Source organism: Microcebus murinus, chromosome 10, assembly GCF_040939455.1.
Source record: "Microcebus murinus isolate Inina chromosome 10, M.murinus_Inina_mat1.0, whole genome shotgun sequence".
In the NCBI taxonomy this organism is placed as follows: Eukaryota; Metazoa; Chordata; class Mammalia; order Primates; family Cheirogaleidae; genus Microcebus; species Microcebus murinus.
This window is the reverse complement of record NC_134113.1, coordinates 9,063,423-9,085,054: the sequence shown is the minus strand read 5'-3', so window position 1 is coordinate 9,085,054 and position 21,632 is coordinate 9,063,423. Positions and strand designations below refer to the sequence as shown.

The following is a 21,632-nucleotide window of genomic DNA, read 5'->3' as shown; positions in this document are numbered from 1 at the left end:
GGGGCTCTGCATTATCATTTTGCGCTGGGCCCCACAAGGACGTAGCTGGTCCTAGCTGGGGTCAGGGTCAGTGGGGTCATGAACACTCGCGTGACCGGCCCTGTGCTGGATGTGGGGATGCCAGTGAGCCAGACCTGCCCCTGTCCTCGAGGTCGTCCCATCCCTTGTGTCTAGGGACGGCGTGGGTAGAGAGGGCAGGATGGAAAGTCACAGCCCGGGGCTCCAGAGCGCAGCCCTCCAGTCCTGCCCCCAACCGAGACCTGTCCCCACAGCTACCCGGGCTTGGAGCTATAAATGTTCTGTTTCCAGAGTAACAGGCCTGACATCCCAGGGATGCTTGCTCCCTTCCTGCCACTCCCCTTCCCCAAATTACTGGCTCTCTCTTCAAGCGCTGGAGAGAGACATAGAACCTCTGAGCGGGAAGGTTCCTTAGAGGTCACAGCCTTCACCCCCACCGCAGAGTAACGGTCACAGGAGGCTCACTTGAGACCAGAGGCCAGCCCTGCTTGCACTGCAGGAACTCAGCAGCTCACGGGGCAGCCAGGCTCAACCTGGGACGGCCGATGTGCTGGAAAGCTCTTTCCTCCACTGAGCTGAGATTTGTCTTCCTGTGGCTCCCACCTGAAGGTACCAGTCATTCACTCATTCACTCATGAGATCAACATTTATTGAGCATCTACTGCATGCCAGGCCTTGTGCTGGGCAGTGGGGACGTGAAGACGAACAAGGCAGAAGCTCTTTGTGATTTCATGAGCTCACGGTTTGGAAAACAGAGACAAAGCAGATCCTCACAGCTAAATTCCCAGCTGGGATGCAGGCTGTTGCAAGGAAGTGTCCAGGCCCATGGGTCATGGCCCGGGGACCCGATTCTGATTGTGGAGTCAGCGTTTGCTGCCCTGAGGAAGAGACTTGGGGGGTAAGAGCTGGCCAGGCAGAGTGGGGGGAAAGGGGATCTCAGGTAGGGGCAGCATGCAGGAGGCCTGGCGGGGTGTTTGAGGAAGGGGGAGGGGGAGCAGAGGGGAATGTTGGAGCCCACGGGTAGGTGCCGAGAGATGAGGCCAGAGAGGGGGTAGGGGCTTGATCACACGGGGAGCGTCAGAGGCTGTGGGGAGGGTGTCACTGACACCCTTCAGAAGTTGGATGGTGGCTCCTGTCCTCCCTGAGTTTCCCCTTCCAGATGAAATGTCCCAGCCCTCCCACCACTTGTGAAAGGACAGCATGTCTAGAGGCCTCACCTACTGGACTTGCCTTTGGCTGTCTCGGTCCCTGGCTAGGGAACAGGACCCCAACCTCTGGAGATGGCTTATGGGGTAGCAAGATTGGGCTACCCTTGCCCAGTGAAGCGTGGGATCGGGGTGACCTGTTGGGTGGCCGAGCTCCCTGCCACCCCCAGGCCATATGCACCCTCCAAACCAGTTCTCTCCCACGCTGGAACTAAAAGTAGGTGATTTTTTTTTAACTCAAATATCAAACTTTGCATTTATTGCTATTAATTTCATCTTACAGTGGCCTCTTGGAGTCCTGATTCAGCCACTTGTTCCATTTACTTCCTGGGCTTGTTCCATCCAGGCCAGCGAGCCGATGGCACCTCGCTAGAGACTCTTCCGGTGTGTGACAAAGCCCGGGAGTCATTTCTACCTGTGCACAGTCGAACCCACCTCCGTCTTACCACTTAAGCTACACTTTCCTGCCCGAGTCCACTGAGAGGTCATGACACACTCAATTACATTCCTGTTGAACTTCAGATGTTCTTTATCTGTATCTCTCCCCTGGCGCATCATGCTGGTAATTCTACCTCCTCCCCCAACCAGGATCACGAAGTGGCCATTGCCACCTGTGGGGAGGGGCCTGGGTTACTCTGCTAAAATCTTCGCTAAGGATTCCAGTGGGCGCCGCCTTGGATGGGTGCAGGGAACAGGAGCTGCCTTAAACCCGAAAGCCCTTGACAGCTTCTGCCGTGGCTGCACGGAGGGGTCTGGTGTGGAGAGAGGAACGGCTGCGGGCTGGGTGTGCGCAGATCAGGAGTGGGCAACGGCCCCGTTCCCCAAGCACGTGCTTGGCCTCTCACCCCTTCCCCAGACTGCTGGCTCTCGGTGCTCCTCAGACTTCAGGGAGCCGCAGGTTCGCTGGGGCACGTGTTAAAATGCAGATTCCCGGGCCTCAGCCCAGGGATCCACACCCAGCAGGCTCTGCCTTTAAGGTGGCCCTGGTGCGGGTGGCCTGTGGCCACTCGTGGAGAATCTCTAGTCCATTCGGCTGTCTCAGCGGGAGCACTGAAGGGTGGAGTCAGGATTCCTAGTTTTGGGAACCGCAGGAAGGACCGGGGCACCGGGAGGGGTCCATCTCTCCACCTGCCTCTGGGCCTGAGTAACTCATGACACGCAGAAGTACTTTGTGAACAGAACAGCGGGGGCTCCACACGAGGATCTCCGTGAAAAATATTAATGAAAATAGGAGTAACGTCATCAGTAACTCAGCACCTTGGCCAGGGGCTGGGAAGAGGCGTGGGGCCAGGATTTATCATCCCTGGCCACTTCTCCGGAGCGCGAGCAGGGAAGAGGTTCCCCGCCCTGACTCTTACAGGCTCTTGGGAAGCAAGAAGTGAGTAAGACTGTTCCCAGCGCTGGACTAGAGCTTTCTGAAAAGGGCAGGCAGACACGGCCCCTCTGTGGCTGCTGGCTGAGAGCGCGTTTTGCCAGAGTGCCCCACCAGTGGGACTTTAGAAAGCAAAGGGAGTGGACTCCTCTTAGGCCTCATCCAGGGGTGTGATAAAAATAAGAATGTCGCGTGTTTGCTGAGTGCTCACGTGGCCTGCTGCCGGGCACCACCTTGTTCGAGCCTCAGACAAGCTCTGTGAGGGCTGTGGTCAGCTCCGCTTCACAGGTGGGGCACCGGGACAGGGAGTGGCTTACCGAAGGGCACGGCTGGGAGGGGGCAGAGCCAGGAGTTGAACCCAGGGAGCTCGGCTGCACCGGCTGGGATCGGGTCCTTGTTCTGTGTGACTTGCTGAGTGTATTTGTCAGGGATGCGTTTGGCTGCAAGTAACAGAAAACCCAACCAACAGTGGCTCTAGCAAATCCTGAGTGTTTTTTTCTGATATAACACAAAGTTCTGGGTACTGGTGCAAGCTCTGCAATGTGGGGGCTGACATCCTTGTGATTTTCCAGGCCTTTCTTTCATGGTCACAAGGCAGCTGCCGGAGCTGTGGGTGTTGTGTCTGAATTAAAGGCAGGAAGGAAGGGTGAAGAGAGACCGCATGTCCACTTGGATCAGGAAAACAAAATTTTTTCCCAAGATCCTCCCTTTCTTAGCACAGTTGGCTAGACGGGGTCTCCTGGCCATGCTTAGCTGCAGCAAACCTAGGAAAGTAGAAAACATCCTTGAACTTGGCTCAATCAACCAAGCATTGTTCCCTGGGGTCCGGCAATGTCAGAAGAAGAGAGAATGCATGGGTAGGCCACTCCGAGTCTGCCACATCCCTCTCCTTGGGCCTCAGTTTCTTTGTCTGCCCTCTGCCAAAGCTGTGGCTCTCCAGCAGCTCTAAGGCCCGGTCAGAGCCTCTGGAGCTCGGCCTGTGCTCTGTCGAGAACAAGCTCCGCACAGGCCAGTGCCTGCCAGCAGACCCTGCCGTGGTCACAGGGGTCAGAAGGTCATCACTGGGGCTGTTTCCAGAAGCCTCTGGAGCTGGCCTCCCTCCTGCGTGGCTCTAAGTGCACCACTGGAAGCAGGGAAGCACTCCAAGTGCCTGGAGGCCAAGTGCACCTTTCTGGCCCTGTCATTGACTTTACACCCTGATTTGTCCTGGGCTTTGCGGGTTGGCTTGCCCCATGGACCAGGAGCTGTGAGGGCAGGGCTAAGGCCAGTTGTCATCGGGAGTCCCCAGTGGGGAAGGCTCTATGACATGTTAATTTCCTGTCTATTGCACCCAGGCGCTAAAGGGTTGGGGAGAGGGTATCTGGAGCTGTTTCCTGTAAGCCGAGCTGCTGCTGGGTGGGTGCGGAACAGGGAAGTTTCCAGTGGGAACCTTAGCATGAGTGCTTTTCGCATTTGCATATGGGGCGGGGTGGGAGAGAGGGTGATGGTCACGGAACAGGCCCGTTTCCCGGGAAGCAGGATGGTAGCCGCCATGGGGGGAGGTCATCAGAGAGCCTCGGAGGAGCCAGACAGCAGTCAGTCATGAATCAGGCGGGACTGTCTCAGTTAAGTGAGCAGGAAGCCTAACCTGGTTTAAGTGAGTTTACCCGCTCTTTTACTGAACAGCCCAGCTGTCTCCAGCTTCAGGGCCCGCTGGCTCCAAGATGTTTCACCAGACTGTGTGTCCTCCCATCCCACAGCTCTGCTGGTTCCTTGCTGACTGCCAGCCCGGGTGGCAGGGTGGCAGCGGGCAGCTCTGGGCTCACAGCCGACTCCCCAGCTCTGAAAGGTGCCTTTCCTGTCCCAGAACTGAGTCTCCTTGGCTTAGATTGGCTAATGCGGGGCATATGCTCATCCCTGAACCAGTCACTGTAGGCAGTGTGTGCGGAGCTCCAATTGGCCAGACCAAGGTCAAGGCCCGCCCCTAGCAGGGTGTGAGGTCAGCCCCAGCTGATGGCCTGCGGGTGGGGACAGGAGAGTCTCAGGCCTTGTTCCTCCCAGAACTGAGGTACTGACACGGGGCTGGGCTCTGTCCATGGTGCTGTTACAGCCTCGCAATCCCGGGAAGTCAAGGTTGTCAGCCCCATTTTGCAGATGAGGAAATGGAGGCTCAGAGAGATCAGCAGCCACTGCAGCTCAGTGGCCTTTGTGGGCCGGATCTGGAGCTGTTCGGGTGTGGCTGCCCCCAGAGCCCATGCTCACTTGCGACATGGCAGGGGCGGGGGTGGGGGTGGGGAGGGATGTGCCTTTTCAGAGGCTGAACTATAGCTGTCGATTTGCCCCTGCGGACTCGGGAAGCCTCACTAGTGATCAGAAAGCAGAGAGGTGAGTCTCCCGAGAGGGGCATTTCCCCTAAGCTGTGATAGAGCCTAAGTGTCTCTGCCCCACCCAGAGCCCCTAGCCGGTTCCCAGCTGCTGTGCCTGCCTGCCGTGGTGCCAAGACTACTCTGGAGTAGTGGGGCTAAGTTTCATGGGAGGCAGACACCATGGGGCACCTGGGGACATGTACTAAACAAGTTCAAGTTTAATGGAACATCCTGTATTTATCTGGCAGCTCTACCCAGAGGTAAAGCCATTGGAGTAAAGTCACCTGAGTGGAGGCTTGGAGAAGGAAGGTCCAGGGTCTCCTGCCACTGAGGTCCCCAGAGCTGCCCTGGTTCCCACCTGCCTGGGGTCTGTCTTTGCAGCCCTTCGGTCGGTTTTGTGGCCAACCGAAATCCCCCCTGCACTTTGGACTTGGTCTGCACTGGTTTCAGAGCATCAGTCAGGTGGGCTTAATAACCTGTGTTCTTTGGTCTCACGGGATTTGTGTGAGGAAATATGGGTGTTGCTGTGGTTTGAAAGTGCCCCCCAAACTTCATGTGTTGGCAACTTAATCCTCAAGGCAGCAGAGTTGAGAGGTGGGAACTTTAAGAGGTGATTGTGTCACCCGGGCTCTGCCCTCATGAATGGATTAACGCCGTTATCTCGGGAGTGGGTGCCAGATGAAAATGGGGACTTCAGTCCCCTTCCCCTCCTCGCCCTTCTGCCTTCTAACATGGATGACACAACAAGAAGAAGCCTCACCAGATGCGGCCTCTCGATCTTGGACTTCTCAGCCTCCAGAACCGTGAACCAAATCAATTTCTTCTTTCTAAACAAAATAATGAATTGCCCAGTCTCAGGTATTCTGTTATAGCAGCAGAAAATGGAGTAAGATAGTCAATTTGGGTGCTATAACAATACCATAAGCTGGGTGGCTTATAAACTACAGACCTTTATTCCCCACAGTTCTGGAGGCTGGGAAGTGCGAGCTCAAGGTGCTGGCAGCCTCAGTGTCTGGTGGGGGCCCACTTCCTCCTAGGTGAGTCTTCTCTCTGAGTCCTCACATGAAGGAAGGGGCCAGCGAGCTACCTTTGGCCTATTTTATAAGGGTGCTAATCTCATTCTTAAAAGAATTTTCTTTTATCAGAGGCAGGGTCTCACTCTGTCACCCAGGCTGGAGTGCAGTGGTGCAGCCATAGCTCATTGGACCTCGAACTGTGGTTCATAGCTGTGGACCTCGAACTTGTTGGCTCAAGTGATCCTCCTGCCTCGGCCTCCGAAAGTGCTGGGGTTACAGACATGAGCCAGCGCACTCAGCCTTTAATCTCATTCATCAGGGCTCTGCCCTCATGACCTAATCACCCACCAAGAGGGCCTCACCTCCTAATACCACCACCTTGGGGGTTAGGATTTGAACATAGGAATTTTCGCGGGACACATTTAGACCATAGCAATAGGTGAAATGACCCACAAATCCTAAGGTGCTGGCCAAAGTCAAGGGTTAATGTTATTACTCCCGAATTCTCTCTATTATCTCCTCTGCCCCACCCCCACTGAACACCTACTGTGTGCTAAGTGCCCGGATGTCGGCAGAGGCTGGTGGTCTAGTTATAAACCAACACAAGCCTGAGTCATCACGGCGCTGCCTCCTGACAGATGATCTGTGATTTCCAGCATCTCAGCTTCCCTTCCATTAGCTACATCTTAAATTACATTTTAAGAAAGCCCCCGTGGGCCCCTTGCAAAGATTGAGGAAACACCCTATTTTTATCAGCCACACACCAGAAATCATCTCCTGGGCGGGGTATTTCCTGGAAAGATGTTGAATCTCAGTCATTTCTTGTTGCCTCTTGTCAGCTCCAAGCTTTTTTTCTGATCTTGTCCCTCAAGTTGTTTGTTTGACGAGCTCACATCGGGAGGCCGCCTCCAAGTCAAGTGAGCTCTGGGACCGCTGGGGCTCAGAGCCAGCCCCTGCCCTAGGAGCTGGGACATGCAGGGAGAGTGCCTCAGAGCCGGAGGCCCCCAGTGGAGGACCAGGGGACAGGAGGCCAGAGAGCTCCACTCTGCCTGGGGGTGGGTCCAGAAAGGTGCGGTGTGACGCGTGGGCAGGTGTGAACCGCAGCAACAGTTGAGGCTGGGATACCATAATAGCTCACGCTTACTTGGCTCCTGCTCGTGCCAGGCCGTGTTCTGGGCACGGAATCTGTATAGGAACATGTTTCAGTTCAGTGACTCGCCCAGAGTCACATGGCGCGCTAGCAGCGAGCCAGGATTGGAAACCAGCGCCAAGCTCTGGCCCTTGGCGACAGGGCCTCTGGGGAGCCGGGCCTGGCGCACGTGCTGCGGCGTGTGCTGGGCCGCTGGCCAGCCGAGGGGTGCTGGGGTGCTCGGGGTGCTCCTGTGCCAGGGGCGGCTGGTTGCCACGGGCCTTGCTGATGCCTGATGAACTGGGGGGGGCGGGGGGGGCACTCAGCTCTGGGGGCCCTTGCTACCTGGCTGCGTGACCTGGCCTCCCTCTGAGCCGTGGCTTCCTCATCTGCCGGAGGTTCCATAATCTGCCAGTGGGAAGATCACCTGAGGGAAGGTGTATAAGGTAGTGAGTGCTCAGGAAACCTTTCTGGACCAGCCAGGAATCTGAGTTGCAAGTGACAGAAGCCCCATGCGAACGGGCCCCAAGACCCAAAGACAACGAGCGCACGCAGCTGGGGAGAACGGAGGGCAGATCTGGGATTCGGGTTCGGCGGGAGGGCGGTGCTCCAAATAGAGGGGCAGGATCCTACCTCTCTCCGGCTCACACTGGGAACTTCGCCTTCCTTTGTGTTGGCAAGATTCTCAGGCCACCACGGAGGCAAGGTGGCCGTCAGCACCTCTGGGTTTCCAGGTGGTGGCTCAGCCAGGGACAGCACCTCTTCCCTGAGGTCCCAGCTCGCGGGCTGTGGCCACCTGCCATCCTGGACCATCTGGGCCTCCACCAGTTGAGCGGGCCTGGGTCTCTGGGTCTCTCCCTGGAGCCAGGAGTGGGGAGGGAGGCCGCTCTGTAAGAGTGAGGGGGTTGTGCCCTGAGGAACGAGGGCCACCGCCCTGCCCACTCCCGGCACGGCCCTGCCCCTGCACGGCCACTCGGAGCCCCTCTCTCTGGAAGACAGCCCGGGCTGAGTCCAGCCACTCTCCTCCTGGGGCGATTTCGGGAAGGAACTGCTTGCTTTAAAGCAAAATTACTTACCTAATTAAGCGCCTGGGAGCTGGCAGGAGGTAGTAGGGGGTTTGTGTTGATTTTTTTTAGACTTTTAGCACTGAAGCTGCGTGATAAAGTAACTGTGTAATTAGGAATTAATTTCTCACTCCTGTAAGTGATGTCTGATTTGAGGCCCGAGGGGAGTCAGCTGGTGGTTGCGCGCCCACAGGGCGGCCCTCCTCACCTCCTCTGTCTGGGGGCGGCAGGGGTCCGGTCACCACAGCAGTGGACCAGGGGGGGAAGAGCAGGAGGGAGGGAGAGAGCTTCCTCCGTCCCGGGTGGGCTTCAGCAAAGATTGGGAAGCGTTGTTCGTGCCAGATGGAGTCCCTGAGTGCCTACTGTGTGCGGAGTCCCTGAATGCCTACTGTGTGCTGCCACCAAGAGGGTGCTGGGGGCAGGGCTTGGGGAGAGAGGGACACGCCACTTCCCGCAACACCTGCCCCACGTCCCCTCGCCCCATGCGAGTGTCTCCTGCCCTGCCCTGGTGCCACCTCCAGCACCCAGGAGCTGCCCCTGGTCCCTCAAGCGGTCAGTGGCTAACGCCCAGCCTGCGCCTGCCCCTGGTCCCAGTCCGAGGCCCCTCCACACAGCCCCTCAGGGCTTCCGGCGGGCTGGCCCCAGCTGCTCACGCGTAACACGATCATTCACAGCCCTGCATGGCTCTTCTCACTTCTGCCTCCCTCACTGGGATCACCTCCCAGAGGAAGGACTGAGGTGCGAACCGCGTGGAGGAGGCGGAGCAGAGAGGGTGGGTGTGCGTGAGTGGGGGAGGGCGGAAGGGCTCATGGAGGAAGGATGAGTGAGGAGAAGGGGCGCTGTGCCAAGGAGAGGGGGCAAGAGGAGGTGTTTGGGGGGCTTGGGAGCCTGGCATGGCACCTAAGATGAGCTGAGTCTATGGGGTGGACAGAGGCCAGATTGTGGGGTTCCTTGAAGGCCGTGGCTGTGGGGCTTGGACTTTGTTCTGAGGGCAATGGGGAGCCATTGAGGGTTTTAGGTGGGGAGTGACACAGCTAGATCTGAGTTTAGGAGGCTCCTGCTGACTGAGGAAGGGCTGATGGGGAGGAAGCAGGAGACAGGAGAGGCTGTTGCAGCTGTCAGCTGCTGGGCATGGTGGCCGGCTAGGACAGGGTGGGTGGGGCTGTCAGCTGCTGTCCCAGGCTGGGCTGATTGGCACATGGAGCCACTGTCAGGACGGTGAGTTCCCTGCCTCCCAGTGCAGTGCTCTTCCTCTTCCTTGTCTCTCTCCATCCTTGTCCAGCGTCCCCCCTTCCATCCTCTTCTTCTGAGAGAAAAATGAGAACTGCCGCTTCTTCACTGTGCACCTACTATGTGTTTTTAGTTACGGAACGCGATTATACACTGTCTTATCCCCCCACACGGGAGACGCAGCTGCAGCGGAACACGCCAGTGGGCTTATCAAGTGCAGAAGGAGAGTTAGGTCCTCGGAGGAGTGTTCAGGCAAGTGGATTCCCTGCAAGGATCCACAGTGTCAAGCTCTTTCATGCTGCTGAGAACTCGGTAACATCTCATTTCCCCTTTTGACTTGGTTGCCAGGAATCTCAAAGCTAAGATCTTGACACTAAATTCTACTGGAAAGTTATCTTGGGGGCTTTTCGTTGAGACCCCGAGTTCTCCAATGGACGAGTTCTCAGGGGAACCGGGGACTCTTTGCAGCAGACTGCAGGTGTGTCCCACGCTGGAGACCAGGGGGAAGGGGAGGGCCTGGGCCGGCGTCGCTGCAGGGCTGCCTGCCCCACGTGGACCTGCTCAGGCCGAGCATTTGGGCGTTTCGTGTGCACCGCCAGGCAGTGGCTGCTTCGGTTCCCCTCAGAGATGGGGCAGTGGTGGAGCCTTTGCCTGCATCTGCAGCCAAGAGCACACGAGCCTGGTCAGCCTCCTGCGGCGAGGCCGGCGTCTGGGAGGCAGGGGTCTGGGAGGCCGGCGACTGGGAGGCTGGGGTCTGGGAGGCTGGGGTCTGGGAGGTGTTCAGGTCCTACAGTTTACCAGCTGGGCGATCGTAGGCCTCAGTGACAGCCAGTCACAATTTGAGTCTCATTCAGGACCTCTGGGCTGGTCTCTTCCTACTGTCCCTTGTTTTAAAGAAACACACAATGCAGAACACTACGTGTCACCAGGGGCCCGGATTGTGCAGGGCATTCTTGGCCCCCAGCCCGTCCTGGGGCAGGGGCCGTGGTTGGCACCCCTCACTGGACTACGAGCCGCCATCCCAGGCTGTGGACCTGCAGGTGCCGAGTGGCAGTGTGGGGTGGGGGTGGGGACCAGGCAGGGGTGTCCCGAGGGTGCCCACAGTGAGCAAGTCCTGTGGCGGCTGGTAGCTGGCTCCACCCTGGTCCCTGGCTGAATGGGGGGAATGGGGCGGGTCTCGGTCGTAGGGGGAGAGAGTGATGGCCCCCGCGGGACGGTGACACTGGACGGTGACGGGCTCAGACAGGGCAGCTCAGGGAAGTGATTAGAATGTGCTCAGGAAGCCCTCAGAGAGCCCTTGTTTTTCTTGTCTACTGTCCATCTATCTAGCATCTGTGCGTTTTTGTCGAGATTCGTGGGGATGGGAGCAAGTCCTGGACCAGCACCTGCCAGAGCTAGGCGCGTGCCCCTGGGCCCGGCACGCAGCTGGGGGTGGCTGGGCACCCGCCCCTCCTGCGCTCCCAGCAAAGCGAACACTGAACACCCAACCCAGCGAGCCGGGCGCAGCCCTCCCCAGGGGCTGGTGCCCGCCCCACGCTTGGCAGGATCGGGACCAGGGCAGGAGGAAGAGGGGCTGCGCCTGTGGGGGCGGAGCGTGGCGGGGAGGGCGGGCTGGAGCCCGGCCTGTTTGTGTGCCCGTGTGCGCCGCCCCCGCGGCCCCTCCGCGTCACTCGCGTCTCCCGGCTGCCTGGAGAGCTCCTGCTACAAAATACAGAAATGACAGTTTGGCTCACCCACGCAGAATCCTCAGGCGGCCCTATCCCTCGCTGCCCTCCAGGCCACCCTCTGCCCCCGCCCCTCTGCCTGGTGCCGCCCCTCCCCCGCCGCCTCCCCCCCCCCTCTTCCTCCCCATCCTTCCTCCCTCCCCCTCGGCCCCCAGGTCTCTGTCTCTGGTTCTAGGTCTGTCACTTTTTTGGGTCACTCCCCCTCATCTGAGTAGGAGTGTGCACGGATAAGGGTGTCCAAGGAGTGAGTGCGAGCGTGTGCAGGTGCGTGGCTGTGAGAGAGAGACACACACGGAATGCACAGGGGAGGCTGCGCTCCGGAGGGTGGGGTTGGCTGGTGGCAGCGTTTCAGGCAAAGGAGCTTTCACTGAATTACTCCTCGAGCAGCAGGAGAGGGCCGCGGCTTCACAACAATTGGACAGGTTTGTGCGGTGTGTAGGAAAAGCCTTCACTTCCCACTGCCGGTGGTGACAGGTGGAGCTGGCAGCAGTGCTAGAGCCCGCGTGGGGGAGTGGGGGGAAGGGTCCGGGGATGGGGGCACCCGGGGTCACGCTGGGCTGCAGCCCTGGCACGCCCCCATCCCCCCACTGAGGGCCTGTCCTTTCAGTGGGGAGGGAGGCAGGTGGCACTGAGCAGGTGAAAACCAGTGGAAGCCCAGGGAGCTAGAGGGGGCCCCAGAGATCTGCCTCCTGTGGGAGATCTGGGAGGACTTCCTGGAAGAGGCAAACTGCTTCCAGAGAGCTGGCTGAGCGTGGGTGGGGTGTGGGGTGCGGACCCGCTGGGTGACGGAGATGTCCCTCCCCGTTTCAGAGGCTGCTCTGGAAGCCGGGTCTGGCCCGGGTAACAGGTCAGAGGATAGGCCTAAAGGGCAGGAGTCCCTGGCACCATGTTGGGTGCACAGTGGGACCCTTTGCTCCCTCTGCCCCCGACTGTGTCTGTCACCGGTCCCCTGCACAGGGGACGGGACAGAGGCCGGGGCAGGCTGAGGCCACACGCTGACCGAGGCACTTGGCCCATCCAGGCAGGCGTGGGTGAGCTATGTGGCTGGGGACTGCTGTGGCCCAGCCCCGGCCCGGCTGTCCCTGCGGCACTGTCCCTCACTGTCCTCCCCTCTCTCTGCAGGATGGTCGAGTACTCCCTGGACCTTCAGAACATCAACCTGTCGGCCATCCGTACAGTGCGTGTCCTGAGGCCCCTCAAAGCCATCAACCGTGTGCCCAGTGAGTTGGCCCCGCCCCACCCACCCAGCCCTGGCCCAGCCAAGCGGCCCCGTGCTCATTCACTCGGAGAGCACTGACCAGCACCTTCCAGGGCCAGGCCTTGCTGGGCTCAGGACCCTGCGGTGTCTGAATAGGTGTGACCCTGCTCTCAGAGGGCTCGTGGGCCAGTATTCGGGCCTGAAGATGCTGGAGGTGGCCCTGGTGCCTCTGCGTCCCCAAAGGACTTGGATTGCAGAGTGCTGGGGAGTCTGGGTCTTCAGGGATGAAAATGCCTTAGGGGGAGTGGCCTTCCCTGGATGTTAAGATGAGCATGTGTAGGAAAAGAAGCTGCTCAGTTTGAGGAAAGGTCTTGTGGAGCACTCACCGGGGCAACGAAACCTGCCTGCCTCACTCATGGTGACTGACTTAGAACTTGCACTCTGTCCTCCACCCATCCGCCCGTCTACCCATAGTTCCATCTTCCTATGCACCCACCTATCCATCCTCCCACCTGTCCATCCCTCTACCCGCCCATCTATCCATCCACTTGTTCATCCTCCTACCCATCCATCCTCCCACCTGTCCATCCCTCTACCCACCCATCTATCCATCCACCTGTTCATCTTCCTACCCATCCATCCTCCCACCTGTCCATCCCTCTACCCGCCCATCTATCCATCCACTTGTTCATCCTCCTACCCATCCATCCTCCCACCTGTCCATCCCTCTACCCACCCATCTATCCATCCACCTGTTCATCTTCCTACCCATCCATCCTCCCACCTGTCCATCCATCTACCCGCCCATCTATCCATCCACTTGTTCATCCTCCCACCTATCCATCCTCCCACCTGTCCATCCATCTACCCGCCCATCTATCCGTCCACTTGTTCATCCTCCTACCATCCATCCTCCCACCTGTCCATCCATCTACCCGCCCATCTATCCATCTACCTGTTCATCCTCCCACCTATCCACCTGTTCATCCTCCCATCCATCCATCCATCCATCCATCCATCCATCCATCCATCCATCCACCCACCCACCTAGTATTAAGAGAAGTTATTGGCCAGGCATGGTGGCTCATACCTGTAATCCTAGCACTCTGGGAAGCCCAGGTGGGTGGATTGCTCAAGGTCAGGAGTTCAAAACCAGCCTGAGCAAGAGTGAGACCCTGTCTCTACTAAAAATAGAAAGAAATTAACTGGCCAACTAAAATTATATGGAAAAAATTAGCCAGGCATGGTGGCGCATGCCTGTAGTCCCAGCTACTTGGGAGGCTGAGGCAGAAGGATTGCTTGAGCCCAGGAGTTTGAGGTTGCTGTAAGCTAGGCTGACGCCATAGCACTGTAGCCCGGGTAACAGAGTAAGACTCTGTCTCAAAAAAAAAAAAAAAAAGATATGTTATCTTGCAACTACAAGCCCTGCCATCTTCCCAGCCTTACACACTTTTCATCTCCATGCCTGTTTCGGGCCTTACAATCACTCTGTGAGGGAGGTGGGCTGTTCCCATTTTACAGATGGGAAAATGAAACTTGGAGACGAAAGCTTACAGAGATGCACTGCCAGGGAGTAGCAAAGGCCGGAGCCAGTGGATCCTTTGGCTCCTCCACTGCCCTGTGTTGGGAATGGGTGGGGGTCGAGGGAAGGAGGGGGGAGGGCCGTGACTCCATGGGGCTTTTATAAGCCCCTACCCACCTCCTGTGGTCCAGGCACTTGGTATCTGATGGCTCAACAACCTGTGTGCAGCTCAGAGCAGTTAAGTGGCTTGCATAAGGTCACACAGCGATTCAGCGGCAGGGCAGGGGTCTGAACAGAGTTCTATCTGTCTTAAGCCCAGCTCTTTCCATGGTCCTCTCTGAACCCTTGCGTCTCTGCCCTGCATCTGCAGGAGAGGGGAGGTCTCCTGGCACCTGACCCTCCTTTGCAGTCAGCACTGTCCCCACTCCCCTACCAGCCCTGGGGCCAGAAAGGCCATCCTGGGGCCAGCTTCTCTCATCTTTTTCACCCCCACCAACCCCAGAAGGCTCCTTAAAGATCATCTAGTTCAAAACCATCTTTATGACATTTAACAAATGAGGAAACTGAGGCTCAGAGAGGGTCATGGCCATCCCAAGGTCACACAGCAGATCAGTGCCAGGAACCAAACTGGAGTCCCAGTTCCAACCAGACCCCTTCCCCAACACTGCCCACCTGCCTTCACTGGGAAATGGGCCAGAAGACGGACTCCGCTCACTCAGCACCCAGAGCTTTGCCTGGTGGATAGAAGCTGCTCCGAAAATCTGTGTTAAATGGACACACTCAGCAGCGTATTGAGTGGCTGCCCTGTGCCGGGACCAGACAGAGGTGCCGGGGGTGGAGCAAGGTGTGGGGGCGGGAGAGTGGGTCTGGGTGGTCGGGGGCCCCCCCGGAAAGCGCTGTGTGCACTGAGCCCCAGTGGGGCGCGGGGTGGGGTAGGCGGGCTGGGTGGAGTGTGCGTGTGGGAAGTGCGGCGGGGCAGCGGGAGTGGCGTGTTGCTGGGGGCCCGGGGTGGGACCAAGGGCTGGGGCGTGAGGCTGGAGGGGCCAGGGCCAGGCGCAGACTGCCTCGCGTGCCCAAGGGTGAGGGGAGCCGAGGGAAGGTGAGTGAGGGAGGGTCCCGGAGGTGGTGGGGTGAGCTAGACACGGGACTCTCCAGTGGTGGGGGCAGGTGAATGGCGGGGGCTGGGCAGGGGCAGGCGGGAAGCAGCGGAGTGAATGGATGGAAGGGCTGTTCCCAGGCCCAGGCCAGGCCCCAAGGGTCGAGTGTCTGGCTTGGGCAGCCGGGTGGGCAGGAGGGACCTCAGCAGTGAGGGTCTGGAGCAGGGGCCACATCTCTCCTGGCCCCCACCCTCAGCACGCCCCATTTCTGTCCTGGGAGAAGGCAGGGGCTGCCCTCAGGGAGCAGCCACCATGGGACCACAGCCCCGGTCACCTTCCAGAGGTGTGTGGGTAGCGGGGGCTGCACCCGAAGGCATTTGTACACGACCCTGCATTCTGACAAGCACGGAACAGCGGTGTGAGGGGACACGTGAGAGTGGGAGAAGGCTTAAGGGACAATAGAACATAGGATGTGGGGCTCACACTTGATGGGTGGTTTCTCTACATGTGTGACGGTGCATGAAACGGTCTGTGTCTGTGGGAGAATACATGTGTGCATGTGTGTGCACACGTGAGGGTGTATGCACAAGTATGTACCTGTGAGGGTGTCTGTGTGCCCATGAGGCTGTGTGTGCACATGAGGTGCATGTGCACATGTGGGTGTGTGTGTACATGTGAGGCGTGTGTGCCCGTGAGGCTGTGTGTGCACATGTGGGGGTGTGTGCACATGTGAGGTGTGTGTGCACATGTGAGGCGTGTGTGCCTGTGAGGCTGTGTGTGCACATGGGTGCGTGTGCACATGTGAGGTGTGTGTGCACATGTGGGTGTGTGCACATGAGAGCACATGTGGGGGGTGTGCCTGTGAGGGTGTGTGTGTCTGTGCGTCCCCTTGCTCGGTCCTCCTCGCTTCCTCTCCTGCGGAGTGAGGAGCTCATTAGGCTGCTCCCCGGCTGTGAGGTCGCTCCTGGCCCCCAGTGCCAGCCCGCCCTGGTCTCTGGAGAAGGGCAGGGATTGACCCTGTGCCCGACGTTCTCTGTGCTCCTGGCGGCTCCAATTACAGAGGCTCGGTAGCCCAGAAAGCCCAGGGAGGAGTTCAGAGTCTGTCCTCAGGGGCCTCCTTCCTGCTAATGGCCACCGCGGGGAGGCCCCATGTGACCGAGCCAGCGTGTGTGTGTGCGTGTGTGTGTGTGTGTACACGTGTGCTCGCGTGTGTCTGTTTCCCGCTCCGGAGCCTGATTCCACCTCTCAGCCGACAGTCTGCAAAGTCTCTCAGAGCCCAGGAGTGGGGGAGTCCCTGGGGGCGCTGGCGCCCAGGATCCAAAGTGTGACCATGTGTCCCTCTCCCCAGATTGGAGACCACCTGGTGCTCCATCTGGAGGGTAGATTCATATTTCTGAGTAACTTAACTTCGGCACGTGGGGCCGTTGGGTCCACTGGTCCAGCCTGTCATGTCACAGGAGACTGCTTTGTCCTCATGTGCCGCGTCCCCTGCTCAGAGCCACCAGGGGATGGCATGCGTGACGGGGGTGGGGGAGGGCACGGCTCCTAGACGTGCTTCCTAGAGAAGTTTGATTGGTTTCTGGTTTTTTTTTGTTGTTGTTCATTTGCTTGTTTTAATATGAATTTCCTGGAAACACTCCAATCAGTCCCCCCATTCTATCTTTAGAGCTGCTCTGCCCTGGGACACGTTCTTTTCAACAGTAGCCCGTGGCTTTCGGTTTGGCCACTAGGTGGCGAGCTGGAGAGCTGGTCCTAGGCGCGGTCAAATTACGGGTTATTAATCTCGAAGCTGTGGGGAGTGGGCTGGCAGGCTGCGATTCACACAACACAGCGCAGGCTGCAAAGCCCCAACACAGGAGGACGCAGCTGGGGCCAGGGGAATGCAAACTCTGCTCGCAGCTCTGCCATCAGCCTGCTGTGTGGCCTGGGAAGCCCCTTGTTGTCTCTGGGCCTCAGTTTCCCTATTTGCACAAAGCAGGAGGAGTGGCTGGATTAGATGTGTGGCTCTCAACTTTGTCCAGGATGAGTGGGGTGCCTGGAAGTCAGGGTGCACTTTACAGAGTCTCGTGACATAGGCCCCTGCACCCCGCCCCTGCAGGCTTTGAGCCAGCTGCTCGGCCTCTGGTGGATGAGGAGAGACAGCGTGGAGGAGGCCGGTAGGGGAGGAGTCAGGAGGCTGGTTCTGGTTCCTCGCTGTGTGACCTTTCATAAATCACTGCCTCTCTCTGGGCCTCAGCAAGATGGGGCTGGCTTATCTCCTGGCACCAGCCAACTATACACGCTCACGCCACCGCGGTGCTTCCCTCAGCCCTCTGGCTGGGGAGTTCAAGTATGAAAAGTGCTCTTTTCTCCAGGGAAGATCCAGGGCAGTCACTGCCAAGGCCTGAGCCGCTGAGTCGCAGCCCTGGACCACGGCTGCGTCTGGCTACCCCGTCCCCGGGCTGTGGGGGCGTGGGGGAGGCAGACCCTGGGCAGCGTGGGGGCAGCTGCTGGGATGCTGACCCTGGCCGGGGCTCACGGTGACAACGCCATGGAGACCGCCACTGTCAGGCCCCCGCTGCACGAGCAGGAGCTGGAGGCTTGGCTTGTCCCAGGGCCTCCGCTCGCTGGCCGTGGGGCCCTGGGCGAGCCACGTGCCTCTCTGCGCCTCCGTTTCTCCAGCTGTGAAGTGGAGTCGGTGACACCAGTGCCTGTGGTTGGAAGGCTGGAACGCCACCTGCTCGCAGAGCCTGGTGGCAGCAGACACTGTGGCCGGGGGGCGGGGGGAGAGCTGGGGGGCTGTGAGGGTGCAGGTGGGGCACCAGGACTGGTGCTTGCAAAGGTGGAACCGGGGCGTCGACTGGGAACAGGGTGGCTGGGTGCGGGGAGCCTGGCTGGAGAGGCAGAAGGTGAGGCGTTCGTATCTCCTGGGGATTTACTAATAATGATACATGGCTAAAGTTTATCAGGCGCTGTGACAAGTCCACCATAGTGCTTGACACGGGCTGTGTCCTTTCATCTTCACAACAGCTGTAGGAGGTCAGTGCCACTGTGATGCCCACTTTACAGATGGGAAAACCGAGGCAGGGAGGGGTTGAGCAACCTGCCCAAGGCTACATATCTGGCTGGGGGCAGAGCTAGGATTTGAACCTGTGCTTCCATGTCCCTAGAGCCTTTTGCTGTTCGCTGCCTCCCTCCTCCTGTCTGCGGGGCATGAGGAGAGACCCCTGCCCCCCTCCAGGGTCAAAGACAAAAGTCCCCGCAGCTGCGGTGATGCCTCAAGGCCCCTCCCCACCCTCAGCCCCCTTGGCCTGGTCGGCCCCAGACCTCCGAACGCCTGTCACTGTCCGGGGCGCAGAGCTGTCATGGCGCCGGGTCCTTCGCAGTCGGTGGGCAGGAGGCACGCAGCGGGGCAGTTGGTGACGGCAGGCACCTGCCCTCCTGCCCCAAGCCCGCTCTGGCTCTTTGCCGCCCAGGTGCGTGTCCAGCGGGGGCCACAATCAGGCCAACCGTGATGCGGAGGGATGAGGACGGCCCCGCCCAGGATTCCTTCTTGAAGGGCCCTGGGCAGCATTTGTTAGACGGGGTCTGGGAGACGCACCGTGAACTGGAGTTGGCGTGGAAATCGGGGCGTTTTCACCTGGACTGTGTGTTTACTTGGGGCTTGGGCGGCAGCAGAAGGAAGGCTATGGGGGCTACCCCAGCCCCCCGCCAGGCCACACCCTGGACGCCAGGGCCAGGGGCTCCCAGGCCGTCCTGAGGGGGCGAGGCCCGCTGTGGGGGAGGAAGGGAGGGAAGGAGGGAGAGAAGAGGGAGAGGAAGTGGAGGGGCCCGGTTCCCCAGGGCTGCTGCCTTCCCGGAGGAGATGGGCTGGGGTGGGTGGGAGAACATCTGGCCAGAACATCTGGCGAGAACTCCACGTGGGAGCAGGAAAGAGCAGCTGGGACTGTGGAAGGAGAAATGCTGGGGTGGGCAGGGCGAAGGCAGCCCCCCCACCCCCCGCCCCAGGGTCAAGTTCTCCGTTGGCCTCCAGGCATTCACTGATGCCTTGATTGGTTCAATCTTCCATCCAAAGCAGCGTCCGCCTCGGGGCCGGGCCCTGGGCCAGGTGCGGGTGGAGAGGATTGAGACAAGCCGCTTCCCTGCAGGCCGGCCCGGGCGGGAGCCCCAGCAGTGGGGCCCACACCAGAGGGGGCAGGGGCCGAGGGGAAAGGCCACAGCAGGTACTTTGACGAGGCTCTCAGGGAGGGGAACAGGCCACTTGAAGGATAGGAGTTGTTTGGGTCGCAGTGGGTGACACAGGCCCCTGGGCTGTGAGCACTGGCGGCTTTGGGGAGGGACCCAAGGCCTCTCCTGGGAGGGAGAAGGTGGGGTCCCCAGAGGCTGAGGTTTGTTTCCTTACTCAGAAGTGGGCGCCTCCGAGGCCCCTCATCAGCCCCCAGGCCCCTTCCTGGCTGGGCCCGGGGCCAGCGGCTGTGACCTCGGCAGCCTGGCCGTCTGCTGCCTGGCCTCGCTGCCCCGGCGCCCACTGTGCCCCTGATTAGTTGGCGCCGGCAATGGCAGGAGCAGCAGACGGCCTCTTCCGCTGCTCAGCACCCCCGCCGCCCTGGCCTGACCAGAGGGGAGCCCCGGGGCCAGGCCACCCCTCGCTCCGACTCCCCTCCCCCCGGCCACAAGCTGTGCCCCTGGCAGAGGCTGGCATGCATCCAGCGGCTTCCGCTTGAGCTGGCCTTGCAGAGTGGCCGCGCTGATCTGGGCTGACAGCTCCTGTCTGCAGAGAGCACCCCGGCCCTCGAGGGGAGATGCCTGTCAGGAAGTGTGTCCCCTTCCTCCGGCCACCCCCGCCTACGTGTCCCCCCTGCTGCCAAGGGGCCGCCCCTGCCTGGCTCTTGCCCGGGTTCCCTTCAAGCAGGCTCCAGTCTAGGGCTGGCCCATCAGGGTGGACGGAGCGAGCGGCTCCATCCGTCTGCCCGAGGCCATCTGCCTCCGCCCAGCTCCCAACTTCCGGTGCCGTGCAGGGACCGTCCCCACGTGCAAGGGCCTGGAGGTGACCCAGAAGCTGGGCTTCGCGAGCACTGGAAGTGGGCGTGTGTGGCTGGGTGCAGGGGGCCACGCCAGCGCAGACACCTCCTGCCTTGGGAGGCAGACCCGGAACTGTCCCCGGGCAGCGCGATGGGCGCAGGACCCGGATGGCAGAGTGAGGGCCTTGGGGAGCTGCCAGTCAGGGGCCCACACTGAGGGGGGTGCGAGCAGGGGAGGGGTGGGGTGGGGCGGGGTGGGGGGAGATAAGGATTTGCACTTTCCCCATGGGGCGCGTGGGCTGTTGGAGGCCTCTGACTTCAGGGGCTCTTCCATCAGACGTGTCCTGGCCCTGCCGTGTGCCTGAGAGGCTGGCCAGGCAGGAGCCCCTGCTCCTTCTGTAGATGAGGCCACTGGGGCCCAGAAAGGGCAAGCTGTGCCTCAGGGGCACCCAGCCGGGACTGGGACCAAGATATCCTGTCCTGTGTTCGTGCTCTGGGGCTCACTGGGGTGGGGGCAGCATCAGATGTCCTGGGGACTCCAGGCTCCTGTTCCCCTTCCTGGCTGGGGAAGAGGGACCCTCAGCCACACTCATGCAGCAGGCTGCCCCCATTGAGGCACACCTGGCTCCTGCCCCAGGCTGAAGGCTTGCAAATTGCACCAAGAACAAGAACCAAATAAGCCTGCTCTGAGAGAGGGCGAGTGAGAGCCATGGGGGGACTGGAGAACTAGAGGCTGCAGGGCTTCATGAGTAGCTGGGGTGAGAATCAGGGAGGACTGCCTGGAGGAGGAGGGTTTGGCTGGGGAAGGGTATGGAGGGAGCTGAGGTAGAAAGGATGGTTTAAGGCACATGGTGTGTCTTCCCCCGCCCCCCCATACACCCAGCCCCCTCTTCCCTAATTTCTCCTCTTCGTACTTTGACTTATGCACTGTGTCTGTCTCCCTCACGGCTCTTTCTCTTTCTCTCTGTTCTCTGTCTCTCTCAAATTCACTTTCTCTTTCTCTGTTGCTCTCTCCTCTCCCTGGCGCCAGCGGGATCTGAGGGCAGAGTGTGCCTGTTGGACCTGTTTGGCTAATTACTTGACCGTGGGCATAAAAAGGGAGGATTAGCTGGGGTCCCTTGGGGTCCTCCCTGACTCCCTAATCCCCCGGCCCCTCTTCTCTGGCATGGAAGGGATGAACTCGTTCTAAGTCCCTAATTAGCTAATTATGCCTTGGCTCTGTGGCCCTGGGACTCCCCGGGCCCCAGGGAGGGCGGTGAAGTGAGCTGGCCCAGCTGCGCAGGGAGGAGGGATGGGGCTGCCACTCAGGGAAGCCAGGCGCAGTTTGCCGGAGCCTTTCAGAATTTCAATATCCTGGAGAACAAGGGAAATGTAATTAATTGAGCAACAAAGGCGGCCCGAGGGACCAGGCTGGGACTGTGCTGGGCCGCCTCCTCCGGGCCTTTCCGATCCGGGCCTTTCCGATCCAGCCTCTTTCCAGCCGCTGCCAGGCCCTTTGTGCCTGCCTCCTGCCTCTGCCCGGGCCTCCAGGCTTGCCCCTTCCCCTTTAAAGCCCAGAGCTGGTCAAGGGCTCTGCCTGCTTTGAAATCTGGCCAGGCAGTCACCTCTCACGCAGGGAGCCCCCACTCGCCAGGCGAAGTGTGCTTTCGCTTGCACAGCGCCTCCGTCTGGCATCCTGCAGAGTCCAGCTCAGCAAACGTGCCTGGAGCTGC

The 21,632-nt window shown here is 59.8% G+C and overlaps 2 protein-coding genes across 2 annotated transcripts in view; one reads left to right on the top strand and one right to left on the bottom strand.

The window, feature by feature from the left end:
• RPS19BP1 (ribosomal protein S19 binding protein 1) overlaps positions 1–21,632 on the bottom strand; it is a 211,555-nt gene that overhangs the window by 58,782 nt on the left and 131,141 nt on the right. The gene's annotated exons all lie outside the window — the stretch shown is intronic.
• Positions 1–21,632, top strand: part of CACNA1I (calcium voltage-gated channel subunit alpha1 I) — a 109,083-nt gene that overhangs the window by 34,572 nt on the left and 52,879 nt on the right. Inside the window, exon 5 of the mRNA XM_012741729.3 lies at positions 12,226–12,323. Within this exon, the coding sequence (XP_012597183.3) occupies positions 12,226–12,323 (98 nt within the window). The remainder of the gene's footprint in view (positions 1–12,225; positions 12,324–21,632) is intronic.